The sequence below is a fragment of the Rhincodon typus genome, chromosome 23, assembly GCF_021869965.1.
Source record: "Rhincodon typus isolate 14 chromosome 23, sRhiTyp1.1, whole genome shotgun sequence".
Classification (NCBI taxonomy): domain Eukaryota; kingdom Metazoa; phylum Chordata; class Chondrichthyes; order Orectolobiformes; family Rhincodontidae; genus Rhincodon; species Rhincodon typus.
Window position 1 is genome coordinate 20613917 of NC_063354.1, and position 21666 is coordinate 20635582.

At 39.0% G+C, this 21666-nt stretch overlaps 2 protein-coding genes across 4 annotated transcripts in view; both read left to right on the top strand.

Annotated features, from left to right (window-relative positions):
* Positions 1 to 21666, top strand: part of rpl38 (ribosomal protein L38) — a 474590-nt gene that overhangs the window by 89303 nt on the left and 363621 nt on the right. The gene's annotated exons all lie outside the window — the stretch shown is intronic.
* The window catches only part of ttyh2 (tweety family member 2), a 119536-nt gene that overhangs the window by 57318 nt on the left and 40552 nt on the right, over positions 1 to 21666 (top strand). For all 3 annotated transcript variants that reach the window (XM_048611023.1, XM_048611024.1, XM_048611025.1), the window contains 3 exons: positions 993 to 1213; positions 8283 to 8378; positions 19207 to 19279. In XM_048611023.1, the coding sequence (XP_048466980.1) occupies positions 993 to 1213; positions 8283 to 8378; positions 19207 to 19279 (390 nt within the window). The remainder of the gene's footprint in view (positions 1 to 992; positions 1214 to 8282; positions 8379 to 19206; positions 19280 to 21666) is intronic.

Here is a 21666-nt window from a genome sequence, read left to right on the forward strand (position 1 = left end):
TGATGCTGCTTGGCCTGCTGTGTTCGTCCAGCCCTGCACCTTGTTGTTAGAGATTGGTAGGTGCATCTTTTACTTAATAAATGAAGTATTTTACATTGAACAAACAAAAACCCAAAGAACTGCAGATGCTGGAAATCATAAGGATCACTGGATCTGAGGTGTTGGCTCTGCTTTCTCTCTGCAGATGCTGCCAGATCTGCTGAACTTTTCCAGCAATTTCTGATTTTGTAATACAGGTGACTACACAGTCAAACTATTTTATTTGGTTGGTATCGGTGGTTGCAGAAGATTACTCTATAAACTCGGGACTTTTTGAACCAATTGGAGCAAAAAAAATGAAGTTAACATCAATGGATCAAAAGTTTTCCTTGAGCTTGATGAAAAATAATGATTATGCATCTGAATTGTTTCTTTTCAAGAGAAATTTTAATTGGGTCTCTTTTGAAAGCCATTTGAGTTTCTGAGATTAGAGTTGAATATATATTGGCTGCCAATTTCAGCCTTTGTCTTTCACCTGAAGATTGACTTAGTCTCTTTTGTTATACCTTTCACTTATAATCAGGAAAGGCCTGAGGTGAGAATGCTTTAAATTGATTGGGATGAAGGTTTGTCTTCAAGAAAACCCTTATCCTATCTGTCCACAGGCTCCCAGTGTGAAAAGACATTATCCTGTAGTCTTTCCACACTGACTTAAGAATCATCTATTGGAAACAATGAGGTTGAAAAATACATTTGCAGCATTTTATTTCAGTCGAAGTGATTAACTTCATAAATGTCTTCCAACTACATTTTCACAGAAGGCTGGGGAGGCCAAAGACAGAGATAGATTCGTGATTACTAAGGAGGTCAAAGATTTCAGGGAAATGGTGTTGAGAACCATATCAGCCATGATCAAATGGTGGAACAGACTTGATGGGCTGAATGGCCTAATTCTGCTTCTATATCTTATGGCTTTATAGTCTTATGGATGACTCTTTTTTTTATTTGTTCAGGTCTCTGGGACAACAAGTGACATGGAAGTTGATCTGAAGCAGCATATAGCAAGACTTGAGGAGATCTTTGCTCAAAGAATGGAGTTTATTCAGACACTGAAGTTCATGCAGCAGATGGCTGATGCCATTGTTTCACAACTCTCTGGTCTCCCAACCTGGCATCATTTAAATTTGAACATGGCAGGAGTAGCTGATAATATCAACCACTATGAATATTACAGGTAAGGATCTTCATGAGTTGTATATTTTTGTGGACCTGATATACTGACAGTTGCTCGGTAATATGGAACTTGAGTATTGTGAAAAAAGACATGCTAACAAAGGCTTTTGTCTCACACCCATCAGACAGCCTCATCAGACCTATATAATCAGATTGTGCTTTCAAAACTCAGAACATAATGCCTAATGTTCAGTATGATTCTGCAGTTTGGCAATACTTTCTGAACAATTCTAAATGTACTAATGATTACAGTAACAACAAATATGAGATCATCAGTCAGGCTTACAATGCTTGTACAATTCATATATTATTCTATATGGGATATCGCTGTAGCTGGCTTGCCCTGTATTTATTGTCTGTCTGTAATTACTTTTGAGAAGGTGGTGGTGAGCTGCCTTCTTGAACCGCCCCCCTCCAATGATTTTGGTCCACCCGCATTGATGTTAGGGAGGGAGTTCCAGGATTTTTGCCAAGCAACAATGAAGGAATGGAAATATATTTCCAAGGTCAGGATGGTGAGTGGCTTGGAGACGGACGCACAAGTGATGGTGTTCCAATGTAGTTCCCATGATGATAGTGGTCATGTGTTTGGAAAGTGCTGTGTAAAGAGCCTTACAGAATTTCTGCTGTGCATCTTGTTGTTGGTATACACTCTTCAATGGTGGAGAGAGTGAATAATTGTGGATATGGTGACAATCAAGTGAGCTGTTTTGCCAGGGTTTCTTGAGTGTTGTTGGAGCTGCACTCATGCAACACTGAATGAGGGCATTAACATAAGTCATAGAATAGAGTCACCTTGTAATGTCCTTCAGCACATACCCAGTGGTGTGCTATCTTATGAATCTGCGTGGAGTGGGGTGTACCCTAGAATTTGAGTTAGTATTCTGTGCTAAAATTGGCAGTCCAGTATTAGGGGTAAATTTGGACGTTAACCTGTAAATCCACATGAAGTGTGGATTAGAGTGCAGTAGAGAGTTTTAGTTAACTTCACAAGCAATAATCATTTAAGATTCATTTTCCATTTATTCTTGTTCAAAGAAGTAGCCAGGCGAAAAAGAAAATTATTTAAACCGCGTAAACATATTCAGATGCTGATGCAGCAACAGACAGATTCCGGAAAGGTGCAGTGTGACTGAACAAGCATTAACCCTAAAGCCTTATTAGGAAATGGAATGTGAGGATGATCACATAAACGTCAGCTTTCCTGCTCCTCTGATGCTGCTTGGCCTGCTGTGTTCATCCAGCTCTACACCTTGTTATCTAAGAAAGATAAAGCAATAGGGTTTAGATAAGGATGGGAACAAAGCCCAGTCTTCAGAGAGAAGATAGGATGGCACCTGGGATGATAGAGAGTGGTGAGACCAGGGGTAACAAATGCCTTGCCAGTTTTTGGAAGGTGTGAAAAACAAGGTGCTTGTCTAAAATGCATCAATTTGGGATTAATTTACTGTCTATATGACTTGCAATGTATAAATATCTGATGAATCCTCATTGAGTCCAGGGGCTGTTTCAGAATCTTTTCTGGAGTAGACTCTCCCAATGTTGGCTCAATGAACAATTGTCGACCTGTACCCCAAGGATCGTGAGATTATTTCATAAATTAATCTGCTACAAGATAATCTCCAAGTACATTTGCCACCCTCTGTTACTGATGATGTGCGATTGATAGGGTAATAAAACAAATCTTCAGTATTAATTATTATCTTGGACGTGAATGTGGAGGGGCGGGGTGATATGCTGAGCTGTAGAGGAGGAAGATGTTCTGACTGGATCAATATAGTTGAGGTTTTGGCTATGGCAGTGAGTTATTTTGGGGTATGTGGAATTTATTAACAAACTGATGGACATGATTGTAGTTTTATAAAGAAACCTGCCAGTTTTGCTAAAGTCACTTCGTCCAATTTAATTGTAAAAAATGCTTGTCCTGAAAAAAAAGTAGGGTTGGGTAGATGTAGATTTGAGGAGTTACATAGGATAAATTACATAGGATACCTCACTCAAACAGACCAATTAACACAAAGAATCAGTGCTGGTGTTTACCTTTCACTTGAGCGAACTGATATAATCATGTTATTCATTTGTCTCCCTTTCCAACAATTCTGAATAGATGTAGCAAGCTTTGGAGGGAAGGCAGGAGATTGGCATTGGTTTTATGCTGATAATAAAAACACAGTCAGTAGAATAAGGTGGACATCCAAACGTAGCAGTTAGTAATTTTATGCTTCGCCAGAGGGTATGCTTTTGAGACAATCCATACTGCAATCTGTGAAAATCAACTTCCTACTATCTCTGAATCAAAAAGAATGTCTGGTCTTGCACCATAGTTCTTTCTGTGAAAACCATTGGAAGTATTGCATCTTGTTGAATGAGGTGTCATTGGGGTTTAACAGTCCACCAAGTTCACAATTACACTGACTACCCTGAGAAACTAATTAGGTATTTATCTTAAGAGTTCACTCATCTTTGATTATTTTAGCTTCTGACTTAATCCAATCATTTATTTCACCATCTGAAAATTTAAATTAAAAGTGTGGGGGTCATTAAGCATTTAGAACTTTCAGATTTGCTGTGTGTGTAGATATCATTGTCAGCTTCCCTGTTCACTGACATCACTGTTGTTGCACATCAAGGTATTGCATAACTCCTGCCAGATTTGATGTTGTCAGGAAAGGCTAAATTAATAACACACATCACTTGATCCATGTGGGCATCTTTAAGACCAGCAGGAAAAACTCTGTATTTGCTTTGAATGCAAAATCCGAGCTTTTATGTTGTGTCACTGAGTTACTCTTCTTCCCTTTGGCTATTGGAAGCAATAGACATGTTTTATGAGCTTTGGCATTTTGAATGATGTAAGTTGAAAAATGCTTTATACGTCTTATTGGAAAGCTGGCTGTGAAGATTGGCCTGAAGGTTTAAAGCAGGTTAGTGTGGTAGTTTTATAGTGGATTTGCTATCAAGGAGATGTAATGCTGGTGTTGAGACTATCAAATTATTTTCACTTGATTATGTAATATTTACGTGCTGCCACATTCTCCAAACATAGAACATTACTTGCCTTGTGTTCATGTCTTATCAAGTGATTGATTAGAAATCCAATGAATTAGTATTCTAGTTGGAATCATGCCAAGCTAACATCAGTGGGTCCCAGCACTTTTGTTCAGATGAAGTTTCAATTTTGTTCAAATCTCAATGGGATTATTAGAGCAGAAGAGACGTTTTATAGGCAATTTGGATGCAACCTGCGAAAAGCTCGGGTAGAGGAGAGTTAACACCAAGATGAAATTTAATGAAAATCTGTACTTGCCATTCAACTGCTGCATGAACAATAGTTATATTTACACGAACAACAGCATGTTGCACAACTTCTGGCCCATGTAGTTGCTACAATGAGAGGGGAACTGAATACATGTAAACAAGGTAAGTAAATAACGAGAAAGACTACAGCGTGAGCCCCTTTTGGGAATGAATCTGAGGATTTTTGCTGCTTGTCAAATTTGTTCAATTACACTTGAGTGGCTGCTTTGCAACATTACCTCAGACCCCAGAGTTGTGAAACTATCCCTTTGCATGCAGGCCAGTGGGTCTGGTGGTTTCCAGAAAGGGTGGATTTGGAGAATAAAATTACAGAATCTGAAGACCTGAATGCTGTTGTAATGTATTGCTGACTGGTCATGAAGTAATTGATGGTGGTTTACAGCAGCCTGTGGCCCAACCATCTGATAAAACAGGAAACAGTTGGGATGATGATGCCTGTGGGGAAAAGAAAAGCATTTGAAGAGCAGGTTAGCTGCAATAGAATCTTGGTTTCCTTATGCTCTGTATTTTCTGTGCACTATGAGGGTTTTTACTATCCTGGTAATCCCAGTGTGTTCATATTGAAAGGTTCTTCTATAGTCAGGATTGTATTTCTAGTATTTACTTAATCATTGACCTTACAGCTGAGGAATATTAACATTTTACAAATAGAAAATTCCTCAGTATAGTTTAAAATTTTTAGATGCAGTCTGAAAAAAAATAAGTAGCAAAGGTTGGGGTAAAATGATTATTGCACAGATATTTGTATATTTTTCACATTCAAAAATCATCTTGTCATTTTTGGGTCAGTTTGGGTAGGATTTTAAGATGTATCCTTTTTCCATTTCTAATGTTACATTTTAAAATGAGTTTCTAGTTTCTCATTCATTTAAAAACGCCCCTCTGTAGTTTTAGAGAAGCTGACTTGTGTTTTTCTGGTAGGCATGAGATGCCAGTCAGTTTGACAATGACTGCATCGATAAGCCATGAAGCCTTGTCTGGTGTGTCTAAACACTGAAGTGTGTATAACTGTGATTCAGGATGTATAACAAGCATCCTCTCATTACTGAGTAATATTGAAGAAATTTGACTCTATCAATTCATCTGACAATGCGTCAGAGTAAAACAACCAGACATATGTGTGCTTTCTGTCCAGTAACATGTTATCTCAAGCTTTAGTAATGGGATTCTAACAACCTATTCCTAGAACTTGTGGGCTTTAAATTAATTTTGATTAAATGCTTCAATCAATTATGCACAAATTCGAGCAACCTTCGTCAGTACAACCTGAGGTCAATGTGGAGAGGGTATGTACATACGTGTAAGAGAGAGAGACTAGTGTGATGAGTGCATATGTCTACAGTTCCCCTCTCACTGTTGTAGCTAAATTGGCCAAAAGTTGGGCAGCATCTTTTTCATGACTTTTTAGAGGCATGGGATTTTACAGGATGGAGAAAGAGTGATCAGCCCATTTTATTTGTACCAATTCTTCAAAAGAGCTATCTGATCCATCCCACACCCCTGCTCTTTTTTCCGTATGTGTAAAGACTGTATATTTAATTTTACTGCATATTTGATTGTGGACAGAAATGAGAAAAGAACAAAAACAAAAGTTGCTGGAAAAGCTCAGCAGGTCTGGCAGCATCTGTGAAGGAGAAAACAGAGTTAACGTTTCGGATCCGGTGACCCTTCCTCAGAACTGAGGAAGGATCACCGGACCCGAAACATTGTTTTTGTTCCTAATTTACAGCATCTGCAGTTCTTTTGGTTTTTAGAAATGGGAAAACAACTGTTTTAAAACTAAGGATTATGGAAAGGGCTGCTACACTTTTCAAAAGTAAATTATCTTGTACTCATTGTAAGTGTTATTTACACAGCTGTTTGTTCGAGTAATTGGGGGAAGTCTGGTTGCAGACAAGCTGGAGCCAACGGACATGTATGAAATGAACCCTCCCTTTACTGGCATATTGATATTTTCTAACCAACCTGTTCAGACATGCTATAACACACCTTTGGAGCAGATGAGACTTGAACCTGGGCTCCGGGCTCAGAGGTAGGGGCACTACCACTATGCTTCAAGAGCCCTATTTAACCAGCCATGACGGAATTTCAATCTGCATTTTCTTGTCTAAGCATTGTATCATTTTCTAGCCCTGGACCTTTGTTATTGGTGTTAAAATCAATGCAAACCATTTCCCGTTGACAAATCTCTCTATTCAGAGCTTGTCTTCCCTGGATTTGGAAAATTATACAGATAACTATCTGAATAATTTGCAACTGAGGCTCTGACAGCAGAAGGGGAAGTAAGACTTTGTGGTATCACATTGGTATTTTTGATTGGAGGAAATGTTGCTGGGGCCGTTCTTGTGTGGAATTATTTACAAGATATCATGGGACATGATCCCGTAACTTCTGAAATTACAGGCTGCATTGTTCATGCTAAATTCCAGCTAGTTTTGGTAATCAGTTTAGATCCACTGATAACGTATTTGAATCTGCCAGTATACATTTTGAGTGTGGCATCCTAGCTAAACAGATGGTGTGGAACAAAAACCAAAGAACTGCAGAACCAAAGCTGCAAGTCAGAAACAAAAACGGACAGTGCTGGAAAGACTGAGCACATCTAGCAGCATCGGTAGAGAGAAGGCAGAGTTATTGTTTCGGGTCCAATTACCCTTTCTCAGAAATACTGTTCTGAGTTCTGAAGAAGAGTCACTGGACTCAAAACTGGGAACCTGAGTTCAAATTCCACCATGGCAGATGGTTGAATTTGGATTTAATTATTTTTAAAAAACCTGGAATTAGCAAGTAAGAATTAGGGGGCATAGCCTCAAAATAAAGGGAAGCAGACGTAGGACTGAGATCAGGAGGAACTTCTTCACCCGAAGGGTTGTGAATCTGTGGAATTCCCTGCCCAGTGAAGCGGTTGAAGCTACCTTGCTGAATGTGTTTAAGGCAAGGCTAGGTAAATTTTTGAACAGTAAAGGAATTAAGGGTTATGGTGTGCGGGCAGGTAAGTGGAGCTGAGTCTCAAAAAGATCAGCCATGATCTTATTGAATGGCGGGGCTGGCTCGAGGGTCCGGATGGCCTAGTTCTTATGTTCCTATGTAATCCAATGACGGCCATGAAACTGTTGTCAATTGTCAGCAAAAATCCATCTGGTTTCCCTTTAGGAAAGGAAACTGCTATCCTTACCTGATCTGGTGTACGTGTTACTCCAGATCCACAACAAAGTGGTTGACTCTCAACTGCCCTGACTTCTCCCTGGGTAATTAGGAATGGGTAATGAGTGTTGGCCTAGCCAGTGATGCCTACATCCTGTGAATGAATTTAAAAAAGCGGTTCATTATTATCAATGTAATTCTACTATCATATCAAGTTTAGGCTCTGTGGGTATCACTTCACCCTCTACTAAAGTTTTTGATTTAAACCTAATGCTAAGATTTCACTTAATCACACATAATATTCCAGCACTCTACAGAAGGAATGCTGTATTATTGGAGTTTATTATCTTTTGGATGAAGCATTAGTTTGAGGACCTGTATGTTTAACTTGCCAAATTAAGTCTTATGATGTAGAATTCTTCCTGCCTCCTTCAAAATTTAAAAAGATTAGCTAGTATTACTTGAATTGTATCTAACAAGCATGTAACCAATCCCTCAATAATTTCTCGAATTTTAAAAGGTTGCTGTTGACTCACATTTTTAAACAGCTTCATTTGAAGCACTTTACTTTCATGCATATAACTTTCTTAATGCAACTGTCATTTCAGGTGGCTGTCATATCTTCTGCTCCTCATTATTGACCTGCTTATTTGTCTGATGACATTCCTAGGTCTGGCTAAACGATCCAGGTGGCTTCTCACAATGTGAGTATTGTATTAGCTTTGTATCATAGAATGCATAATCTATTGGAGAGCAACACATAGAAAATTTTTGATGAAAGATAAGTTTTACATGAAAATAAATACTTTATTTTTAGCTTAAGATTAATACTGATGCTTTCTTTTTTGATGCCTTTACTTCAACTTGGAGAAGCTACAGCTTCTCTTTCCACTAATTTGCATTCTCGGTCAGTTTCCACTGGGTGCCTGTAGGATCATAGCCATTATTTCTTGATGACCTTTTAACTTGAGCCGTTGAGAAGATCCAAGGAGAATGTGTTGAATCACCTGTTCCTTTTTTGCTCAAATACTTTGCAAAATATATTTTCAGAAAACAGTCCCACCCAAGCAAAGTGTTAGATTTGAGTTCTCGATGCTGCTAATTTGACTATTTTATTGGGACAGTGGATCATTACAATTGACCTTCAAGTTGAATACCAGTTTCATGGCACTTAAGCATATAATAATTTTCATCCGGTTTATCAAATAAACTTTGTCATCAATGAAATCTAATCGAACAATGTTCATTTAGGAAAGTATACAAAATGAGGCCCCTTCCTTAAATTGCTAGGATTAGGCACAATGGGCCTAATTTTTACTTAGTTGAGTTAAACCTATTTTAAAATGAAAACTGTCTGGCAACGAGAAATTTATATGAAGTACTTTGTGTAAGATTTTTATTCCCAAATTACCCCATGCTATTCTATAAATTGCCATTCAGTTCTTCATTGTATCCTCAATCTTGTTGCCATGAGAGATAAAAAGAGAAATATTGTGGAAATGCGGGAGAGGAACCAAAGTGACAATTAATTGGAGTCAATGATGGGAATGCATATCCAGCATTCCCATCCAAGGAGTAGGACTATATGTTGGAAGCACCATTTCAGTCCAGTTGACCAGCTGCATCTATTATCATCAACTTTAGTGTCATATTGAGAGTGGTGGTGGGGGGGTCTGCCAGCTCATTTGATTGGACGGCTGGTTTGTGTTGCAGAGTTGACACCAACAGGATGGGTGAAGGACTCTCCTTCTCAACCTGTACCCTCTCCTGATACATGGTGACCCTCAGGTTAAAAATCACCAACAGTTGTCTCTCTCTAATGAGAGAGCAGCCCAATGGGCAGGTATGACTGTGGAAACTTAGAGCAAAAATAGGGTGTTAACTTCTATGTTGATGCATCTGTTTACCTTTTTAGCGAAAGTAATGGCTTTTCTTGGAAACAGTTGACATATTTTCCTGTAGATATAAATCATCTTTCATCAGCCTTCTGTTATGGCCTATACCATGCAAGCTGGAACTTGCTTTCACAAATGCTTTCATATTTCATATTCTTTCTAGCTGTAATCAAGTTGGTATGATCCCAGAGAAAAGAGCTGCAGGATATCTGAATTGAAAATGGTGGAAATTTAAAGCTGGTCAACCTGTATAACAGAGTATTTTGAGTACATTACCTTCAGCAGGTTTTTTTTTCCCAGAGACAGCTTAAAGCTGATCTTATCTCTACCTTCATTGAAAAGAACACTGATAATTGTAACATTGATTGCAACCACATGCCACACATTGCTGGAAATGTTATATTGATACAATGTTAGATCAGATCTTGACACTTGTGTCAGTAAGTGACACACCCCATCCTGTAATGGAACTGAAATATTTGGTTACAAATTACACAGCAGTTGGCCAATTCAGGAAAAAAGCATTTCAATGAAGTCAGAGCAGTGGCTCAGAAAAGCAATCTGTCCCCATATTCTGTTTCCCAAGGGCTATCGTTTCCATTCAGTCGCATAACTATTGATCTCCTGCCCTGATTTCTGCAACTGCTATAAAATCTAATTGCCAGTGTTCTTGTTAATATTTTATGTAACACGAAATCTTTGCCATGCGCTGCAGTATACATGCAAAATCAGTTTGAAGAACTTACATGTTTGTATTCTAGTTTATACTTGTAACCCCTTTATTGAAAATAATAGAAACTCAAGAACTTTGCAAAAGATGTGCATTGTGCTGAAACTGTGTATTGTTTTATTGAGAGCCAACCTGTATCCTTCTGCAGTTTGTTTGCCCAAAAGAGTTCAGCATTAAATTAGCTACCAGCTCTCAGTCTCTTGAAACAAGGAAAAGATCAGCATTAAATCATAGAATTCCTACAGTGTGGAAAGAGGCTGCTCAGCCCATTGACTCTGCACCAACCCTCCAAAGAACATCCTGCCCAGACCCAGACCATTCCCTGTAACCCTGCATTTCCCATATCTAATCCACCTAACCTGCACATTCCTGGATGCTATGGGGCAATTTACCATGGATAATCCAGCTAACCTTCACATCTTTGGATTGTGGGACAAAATCAGAGCGCCCAGCAGAAACCCACATAGACATAGAGAGAGCGTGCAAACTCTATGCATACAGTCGCCCGAGGCTGGAATTGAACCCAGATCCCTGGCACTGTGAGGCAGTAGTGCTAACCATTTTGTCACTGTGCCACACAATTGTTCAACTGCATTAAGAAGCTTTCACTCTACTGTAACGAGTGTAATGCAAACTAAAATTTCTCTCCTTTCTGCTGATCTTTTGCCCTCTTTTTATGTTTTTATGCCTTTAAAAATAGCTTTCTAGGTCTTGAATGATTACTGTTGAATTATTGAACAGATCTCAGAAGCTACTGTACCAGCTAATGACAAAGTCAGTCAGCCAGTTAACTATGTGTATATTGTAATCATAATATAAGTAAGCATTTAACCCAAACTATATGCAAATCCGAGGTGTAATCTCAGTGTATATAGTTAGTCATTAATACATTCCCAGATATCTGTCTCAAGTAAAAGCCTTAGTCTCTGTGGTATGTCTTACATGGGCTAACATGTAGAAAACCACAATACGTCAAAATAGCAGTAAGTGGGCACTGGAAGCTGGTGATAGGAAGCATGTGTTAGAAACTATCCACAGCAAGTTGGCAGCAATGACAGTTGTGGCAAGCTCTTTTCTTAACTGCCACCCGTTATCTGTCTGAGTTCAGAGCTGAATTTCACATATAAAACTAGGACTGAAGGCTACAACTGTACTGAGGCACAGCAACCAAAATGGAGAGACACTTGTGCGTACAGTGTCTTGGGGGAGAAAAAAGGGAGATCATGCAGTGTCCAATTTAAAAAAAAAACACTACAGTTTCTGCCCCAATTTGGCAAAGCAATCCTAAAAATGAAGTACAGCTCAAAGCTAGAAAAAAATCCTTCTACATATTGTTAATGCATTAACCCTTGTACACAGTTGTATTTTTCCTGAGAAACAGTAAAAAAAAAAGCAGGAAAATCTCTGACTTATTTTTTGGTGTGCATACCAAAGAAAGTCATTGAACACCTATTTTTGTTAAAAACAGAAAATATTAAAAGAAAGAAAGCAGCAATCTCTAAAGCAGCAACAAAGAGAGAAGCCAATGATAATAGTAAAGGCATTTTCGTGTAATTAAGATCCTTTATTTACTGGAACTATTTGAAGAGCACCAAATTGCACAGAAAGGATGCAAGGCAAATATCTGAACATGGATTGGCATTTCAATGCCATTGTCAGGATTTTATTTACAGAAGGAAAGAATGAATCTTCTCTTCATGGATCAATACAGCCATTTGGAAGGACAAGCAGCCAAACTTCTCACTTCCCTGGGAAACAAAGATTTGAGAAGAAAAAAATCCACTGGTATGATGAACGTAAAGATCCTGACAAAACTTTCCTATTTTTGGAAGATCAGTTTAAAATTAACCCAACTTCAGGGGACACAGGCTTGAGTTCATGTCATGCTGCCAGCAACAATGTGAAACAATCAAACCATTTCAGAGGCAGATGTCAAAGTAAAGCTACAGAATGCGATTTCACCAAAGCTAAATTAGCTGAAAGGCTGATGGAACTGGCCGTTGTCTCTACATCTATCAGGTCTTTTGAATGGCACTCCTGGACAAACCTAAAGACAACACCATTGGCACACTGTATCAAATGGATGAAGGACACAAGTTTGAAGAAACTGTCACAGGACAGCAGCATCTGCAGGTGTTTGACTCTGCAATGACTACTGCATCCGTCAACAAGATGGGTAAAACATCTAAATCTTATCTCACTTGCCAAAGCAATGCATAGCATTTTGTGACACGTGCAAACTTTGTTTCAAAAGAGGAGATTTGGTTAAAATGTGCAAGAGGTCCAATTGCTCAGAGAAACCCAAAGTGCAGCATAATGACCTATGGTAAGCAAGCAAATCAGTCAAGTCCAAGAGGTACCCACAATGATACAGCTTATAGACCGCAGTCAGAAAGCACATGTGATCAATTTGACACACCACATGGAGGCTGTTAGAAAAACAGAGTCCTTTATCTTTATCCAATTCCCCAAAAGGAACTGACAACATGCACTATATGCCAAGAATTGACACTCATGCAAGTGCAAATATCATCCCTTTACTTACCTTCCAAAAGATGTACGCAGGAAACTGGCACCGTGTGGTACAGTCCACACACGATAAGCTAACTACTTACAACAGGTCTGACATCCTAAGCATTAACTATGTTAAATATTAGTATGACTTCTCAGGATAGGCACTTGAAACCTTTTACATCTTGATATAGCAGGACCTTCTGTCATTGATCGACCAACATGCATAGATCTGTGTGTTATTACAATTTATGAGATCATGAACGTATTAATTCCATTGCCGGAGATTCCAGACCACAACCTGAGTGTATCCATGACCTGACTAACCTTATGATCTCTTCATGCTTACCACGTTGGAAATAGAGGCCTTGAAGCATGTCTATTTCAGGATGACAAGGTTATTATACAATACAGTATGTTACAATACAGCACAGGAACAGGCCCTTTGGCCCACCAAGCCTGTGCCGATTCCTGATCCTTATTTAGATCTGTGACATATCACCTATATGCAGTTTCTATCCCTCTGTTTGCCTCCTGTTCTTGTGTCTATCAAGATGTACCTTAAAGGTTGCTACCATGCCTACTTCCACCACCCTGTTGTGTTTGTGTCTAAAGTATTTATGCTAGCCCTAACATAGAAAGAGAAAAACTAATTCAAAACTAGTGTTTGGAATACAAAGGCTCAACAAGTATCTATTCAATAGGTATTTTATTGTTGATACCACCACAAACGATTGGAAATGATCTGTTGAGAACGTCTCACAGAAGTCACTTCCATGTCTACAGTGTCTATTTGAGATGATCCAATGTCAATGTAAAATATAAACCAGGCTCATAAATGACTATTCCCAATGATTTTGGCCGACTTCCAAATCTTGCTAAAAAACAAAGATTTTCCTCGACCTACAAGTGGATATGATCAAATCTGAGATTGGAGATGGTCTAATTGTGAATCTCATTCATTTTAGTCATAGCAAACAGGGCAAATTCAGCAGCTGTCTCTTTACATCCAGCTGCAACAGTTTAAGAAGTTCACCATCAATGTGTGGCCCAAAAATGTTCAATGGGTCTTTTGACCAAACACATTCTTTCTGATCATTCAGAAATGAACTCAGGCACTCTAGAAATGTAATAGAGTTATTTATGGCACAAAAGCCAACAATTTGGCCCATCAGATCATTGACAACTGCCTTTAGAGCAATCGAGCCATGAATTCACTTCATTTTTTTTATTTTTAAAATTGTATAGTTTGTCATTGACATTTATCAATTTCAACACAGCATAAAGGTCCAGAGTTGACTAAATTGTTTCTCAGGGTAAAAGGAACCAATACTGTTAAGTTACAAAATATTGTTTAAGTTACAAATTAAATAAATCAATGTATGTATTTAATAATTTGTCTGGAAAAGGTGCTTGAAGCTAATGTAGTCCCCATTTTTAGAAAGGGCGACTGAAGAGACTCAGGAAATTATAGACCAATCAGTTTAACATGAGCAGTAAAAAAAATAATTGTTTCCTCATTGAAGGTTAAAATAGAAGAATGTCTAGAAATGAAAAATGCAGTAATGAATAGTTGGTATGGATTTCAAAAGGGAAAATTATTATTTGGAAGGTGTTAATTTAAATGGGAAAGAGGAAGAAAAGGACTTTCGAGTACCTTACAACAACATGTTACAACAGTTTACACCACAGTTTAGCAAATCCATTTAAAACAAAGTTAACCAAGTACCTGTATCAAACCCTGGTTTGACCAGACACGATAGTAGGTTTCAGGATTTAAAGGCACTGGAGCAAGTGCAGAAAAAAATTACCCAGATCATGCCAGAAATGTGTGGCTGTATAAAGAACAAAGAAAATTACAACACAGGAACAGGCACTTTGGCCCTCCAAGCCTGCGCTGATCCAGATCCTCTATCTAAACCTGTCAGCTATTTTCCAAGGATCTGTATCCGGAATGGTTGACAGTCTGTGTCACTTTTCTCTTATAAAAAGAAGGCTATGTAGTGACCTCGTTGAGGTGTTTAAAATTATGACAGATTTTGAGAAGATACAATGAGGATCCACATCACCAAGAAATCCAAAAGGGAATATAAAGAAGCTTGTTCCCTTGTGGTTTCAAGTTTCAGTTACTCATCACCCTCTGGGGAATGTTTGAAGTGGATAGTATAGATGCATTTAATGGGAAACTAGGCAAGCATTTGAGGGGGAAGGGAATTGATGGTTACGATGGTAAGTTTAGATGAGGAAAGTTAGAAAGGAGGCTCAAGTGGAGGATAAAGCATGACATTGTTGGACAGAATGGCTTATTTCTATCTCGCATGACCTATATAATCATATGAAATTGGGTAAATACGTGTTTTGTAAACTGACATCACATAATTCAATTAAAAAGTTATAGCTGTTGCAAAACAGCTCAAATGATAAAATCCTGTTCCATTACTGTCCACACAACACACAGATGTTGCAAGAATGCTGTCTTGTGTGATAGAGCTCAGCTGGCTAATGTGTTTCACCATTTTCACATGGGAATCAGCACCTGATCATACAGCAGCCTAATGCCTTCCAACAAATCTTAAAACATTATTTGTGTAACGTTTTCCAATCCTAAGTTCATTGTTTAAGAGAAATCACAATTCATTAGGAAGCATAATTTTTACCATTGTATTTCTCTCATTCTGTGTCATTGAACTTTACACATTCAGCAGCCTTCAGTTCAAATGAGGAACCTACATTTAAGCTGTATACTGCTTTGACAGACTACTGGAGATGCTTTCACATTACTATAATGCAGGTATTGGCAAACACCCAGCTCACTCCCTGCCAGACTTGGATTTATAAACTGCCTCACCTCCACCTGATTCATTTTTGTGAGATTTTGTGAAGTATTAACAGACCTATCCCCACTTCTGGTATTCTAAATGCTTTGAGCTGGTTCAGTCGTCAATATTGTTGATTAATATTTATATGAATGATATTAATAACATGTAGCATAATGTTAATTATGGCATATTGCTACTGGCATAAATGCAAATGCCAATATGAAAACATGAACCTAACAGTGTGTACAGAAAATGCATCTCCATCATGCCAGTCAGCACTTTTGAGTGATGCTTGATAATAAAGTTAATGGATGGAGATAATGCGACTGGGAGGTTTGTATTGTGCTGCTTTCCAAGCTGGAGTTTATTACAGCTCAGGGTAAAAGCTCCTTAAGTGCATGACAAACAAACCAACTGAATTTGTGAACTTAGTGGCATAGTGAGGTGAGCAGTGACAAGCTAAGCTTTCATTCCCTGCTGCTGTGGTACTGTGTGACCTAGCCAACACCATACAAATGTTTCAACAATAGAGTTTTCATTTATGCATACGTGAAGTTCAACTGCACTTTGCCATGGCAATGCTGTCTGACATACAACTAGTAGAGTGTGGGAATTGCAGAGGTTTTGTTAAGGCACCTGAAAGACTGGAGAATTTGGTTTTCCTGTGTTCATTTCAGAAAATATAAGTACTGAGAATACATTCTCAGTGAGCAATGCCTTGGGATGAAATATTAGAATAATAAGTGGTTTGATCAGAAATTTCTTAAACCCAGTTGTGCTTCTTATTTTTAGTGCATCAGTATTTGCTAAACTAAAGCTAACAATTAACAGTGACAGAAAGGCTCTTCTGATATGTTTTCTTAGGAAAACCTGACTCTTTTTTGATCTGTGCAAAAATTATTATACTTTAATGCTCCTCCAAAACAAATCACTCTCACACATACACATACACTCACTCACACACGCACAAACACACTCACAGTCTCTCCCTGCCACCCCTCTCTAGTTCTGCCTTTCTCTCTCTCTCTGTCACTCATGGGAAACGAACGCCATGCAAAGTCATACCTGAGCATGCAATCGGAGAACACTTGAGGCAGCGGAGAATAAGCTGTTGGTACCAGTAGGTCTTTGAGGATTATTCAGTAAATTTTTGACTCTTGTCACGGCATGATCCATTTGTATATGGTTGAGGTACCTTGAATAATCTGAGAGATATGATTATCATCCTCATCTACATTTCATAATTCTTGATGTTGTTGTGGGCTTTTTCCCATCACTGGAAAATAATTGGAATTTGAATCAAATGATTCACTACATCGATATATGAATCATTGACTTGAGATTCAACTGATGTTCTTGAGATAATGCACTGCTGCTTTCTCAATTTCAAGCAGCTATAATTTCTGATTTCATCAAAGGAAGTCTCAGAGTGGTTTGATGCTGGGACCAGCTAGTTGATGCATGTTATCAGTTCCTTTGATATGAGGTTAAATGATACTTGCAAGAATTCTTTAGGAAACCAAGTCCCATTGAATCACAAAACAGTTCCTGGCCAAGGAAAAGGATTTGAACGGGACAGGGTGAAGATGACTGAACTTGCTGATAAAAAGCAGAATGGTAATCGTCAAATGTACACCATTCTATTGAACTAAATCTTTCTGAAAGGTAATTGACCAGTTTGGGATTTTAGATTCTGCATTGACACTATTTTCTTGTTTGTGTGTTTTAAGCTTTTTGACTTAAAATATAATTCTGTAAACCTCTGGCCAAGTTACAGGTCGTTCTGAAATGACTTTAAAAATGCTGTTTGAGAATGTCTTAAATCCTGTTATTGAGCTATAATAAATCCACATTAATGGAACTCGGTTAATTTAGTTCTTACATCCAGGCTTTATTTATGAAACCTAGCTGCCAACCTTCATTTCCATTTCAGTTCAGCCTAATGAACAACTGGGCTTTGTGCAGTGGGTAGCAGTTGTGTAGACCAACGTGTAACTATCACATTGGGATGTCACCAGGACTCTGTTTCATCCAAAATCTTGTTTAACAAGTACATATAAAAGAGGAGACTTTGAATCCTGTGTGGCCTGACTCTATGTTTATTTTAAATTAATTTGTATCATTGATAACTTTGTGGGCATTTTTGTTTCTGCATGTAATCTAATTTAGGAACAGATCAAAGTAGTTTTTGTTCTACATATTGCTTTGATGATTTTGGCATATTGTAGTTTTCACTGTCTTTATCTTGTGGCTTTTAGTGCAATATATTTGGTTAAGGGTAATTATTAGTTCTGTGCCATGCTTTGTCAATCATGGCATGTATAAACAATAGATTTTAGTTTATAGGAGACTTGGAAACCGCTTCAGTGTTGGCTGGGCTAAGCAAAGGGTTGCGGAGAATTCAATTATTAACTTGTGCTTCCAACAGCTGTAGGTATATGATGGTCAGGGGAGGGAACCCTCACTGATTCTGGTTTCCCATAAAGTCAATTGTCCTTCCTACCAACTCTTAAGTTCAGAAGGTCAAACCTTAAAAAGTCCTGCCTATGTGAGAGACCACTTCTCACGAACAAACTCACAACTGCTTGGCAAGTAGCCAGCTGATCACCTCACAGTATTCCAGAGATATGTAGAACGGAAACAGAGCCTTGAGTCCAACAAATATCCTAAATTAATCGAGTCCCATTTGCCAGCATTTGGCCCATATCCCACTTAAACCTTCCTATTCATGTGCCCATCCAGATGCCTTTGAAATGTTGTAATTGTACCAGCCTCCACCACTTCCTCTGGCAACTTGTTCCATACATGCACCATCCTCTGCATGAAAAAGTTGCCCCTCAGGTCCCTTTTAAATTTTTCCCCTCTTGCTTTAAACCTATGTCTGCTGGTTTTAATGCTACCCTGGAAAAAAGACCTTGCCTAATCACCCTGTACATGCCCTTCATGATTTTATAAATCTCTATAAGGTCACCCCTCAGCCTTCAACACTCCAGGGAAAATAGCCCCAACCTATTCTGCTTCTGCTTATAGCTCAAATGCTCCAACCCTGGCAGCATACTTGTAAATCTTTTCTGCAACATTTCAAGTTTAACAACATCTTTCCTATTGCAGGGAGACCAGAATTGAAAGCAGTATTCCAGAAGTGGCCTAACCAATATCGAAGGAATATTTTTACAAACTACCAAAATAGTATACAAAAAACCCCTCCAAAACTGTATGCTTTGCAACATGCAGATCAACATTATACTACTGAACTGGAATAAATGCTTATAAGTTCACAGGGAAAGGTCATAAGAATGAGAGTAAGGTACTAGCTCTTGCAGTGAATCAGCATAGGAGTAAGGGATGATGGACACCCTGTGTTTTGAATACTTTGTTTCCAGGGTAGAATCCTGCAAAAGTAAAAAATTATGCAAGATAAAATATTTTCTCCTGTTACGTTGCAATGTTAAACATATGGAATCTGACCTCAATTGACAAGATGTCCTATAATATCGAAGAACTATATCTGACATTAAATCCCCAGTAATGTCATTGTCCCATTTGAAATTCATTGTGTTTATATTTTTTTTTGCAGAATGATCTTCAGTGGAGTCTTGACTCTAATCCTTAGTTGGGGATCCCTGGGTCTGGATACCTCTGCTGCTGTGGTAAGTGATGGAATGATTCTTTTGACCTTTCCTGCTGTATGTGGAATTTCTTGTAAGTGAATATTGGGTAGAAAATGGTACATGTAAAGCAGCAGTAATCCTTGTAGAATCTAAAAGTTTAGCTATTACTGCATTGTGTACTTTTTTTTGGAATCAAAGCCTGTTTTGAAAATGGGAGGTGGGGAGATGGGAGCCGATATCAGGAGCAGAAATTCCATTGTTACAAAACTTTCCTAATGGCAAGAGCAAGTAGGAAGTTAATTGAAGCAATGAATTGGCCAATTAACAGTAGTTTAGACCCAAGTTGAAGTCCCAAGTGTGTCATAACATCTTTGAACAGGTTGATCAAAAATAGTTTTTGAGGGTTTTTCAATTTTGCACATGGTGCATAGGAACCATTGGGTTTCAGAGACTCACTTGTTTAAAGGAGGCAGCAAGGAAACAGAAGCTCACTGTTGGCTCCCTCCACTACACATGTGAGAGTCAGTATGGTATGCCAGGGAGGATGGAACACCAAACAATGCTAGGAAGGGGATGTTGGTGGAGGTTCTACCACTACAGGTGCATGCTGCACAAGTGCCATTGGGGTAATGCCACATCATAGAATCCATACAGTGTGGGTACAGGCCATTCGGCACAACAAGTCCACACCAACTCCCTGAGGAGCATCCTACCCTGACTCACCCCCCTACCCTATCCCTGTAACGCTGCATTTCCAATGGTTAATCCGCCTAATCTATACATCCCTGGACACTATGGGTAATTTAGCATGGCCAATCCACCTAACCTGCACATCTTTGGACAGTGGGAGTAAGCCAGAGCACCTGGAGGAAGCCCACGCAGACATGTGCAAACTCCACACAGACAGTCGCCTGATTTAGAATCAAACCTGGTCCCTGGCGCTGTGAGGCAGCAGTGCTAACCACTGAGCCACCATGCCACCCCACTTGAGTAGAAGAAGCACACTGCCACAGATTGGCCTCTCCGTTTGTCATTTGTTAACTGTCTGGCTGCAGGACAATTGTGTAGCCAGCCGATTCCTGCCCAGACAGAAGCTGGACCTCACTCTCAGTCCTGACGTCAGCACCTGTGATAAAATCAAGAACTGTGGGTACTGGAAATCTGAAACAAAATCTGAAATCGCTGGGCAAACTCAGCAGGTCGGGCAGCATCTGTGGAGAGAAAGCAGAGTTAATGCTTCAAGTCCAGTGACTCTTCTTCACATCTGTTCTGACAATTATAAAGAAAGCAGGAAAAAACTTAAACAAGAAATTAGGAGGGCTAAAAGGGGCCATGAAGTGTCCTTGACAAGCAGGATTAAGGATAATCTCAAGGCATTTTGTATGTATATTAGGAGCAAGAGGGCAATGAGGGAAAGGGTGGGTCCACTCAAGAATAAAGGAAGGAACTTATGTGTGGAGCACGAGGAAGTGGGTGAGGTCCTTAGTGAGTACTTTGCATCGGTATTCACCAAGGAGAGGGACATGGATGATGGCCACATTAGGGAGGGGTAAGTTGATATTCTGGGGTATGTCGATATTAAGAAGGAGATGTTGGTTATCTTGAAAGACAAGAGAAGAGATTGCTGGGGCCTTGACAAGGGTCTTTGTATCCTCTTTAGCCACAGGTGAGGTCCCACAGACTGGAGAATATCCATTGTTGTTCCTTTGTTTAAGAAAAGCATCAGGGATAATCCAGGAAATTATAGGCTGGTAAGGAGACTATTGGAGAAGATTCTTAGAGACATGATTTTCTTGCATTGGGAAAAGAATTGATCCATCAGTGTGGCTTTGTGCGAGGGAGGTCTTGTCTCACAAGTCTGATTGAGTTTTTTGAGGAAGTGACAAAGGTGATTGATGAGGGTAGAGCAGTAGATGTTGTCTACATGGACATTACCAAAGTATTTGACAAGGTCTCTCATGATAGCTGATCCAGAAGATTAAGTCACATGGGATCCACAGTGAGTTGTTAAGTTGGATGCAAAAGTGGCTTGGTCATAGAGGACAGAGGTGGCTGCAGAGAGATGTTTTTCTGACTCGATCTGTGACCCGTGGTGTTTCACAAGGATCAGTGCCGAGACCTCTGTTATTTGTCGTATATATATAAATAATTTGAATGAAAATGTAGGTGGTCAGATTAGTAAGTTTGCAAAAGGCATCAAAATTGGTGGAGTTGTGGATAGTAAGGAAGATTGTTAAAGCGTATAGCAAGATATAGACCAGTTGAAAAGCTTGGTGGAGAAATGGCAGATGAAGTTTAAGTATGAGGTGATGCATTTTGGGGGGTCAAATGCAAGAAGAAAATGTACAGTGAAAGGGAGGACCCTTAGGAGCATTGATATACAGGAGATCTTGGAGTGCAAGTCCATACCTCCCTGAAAGGTATAT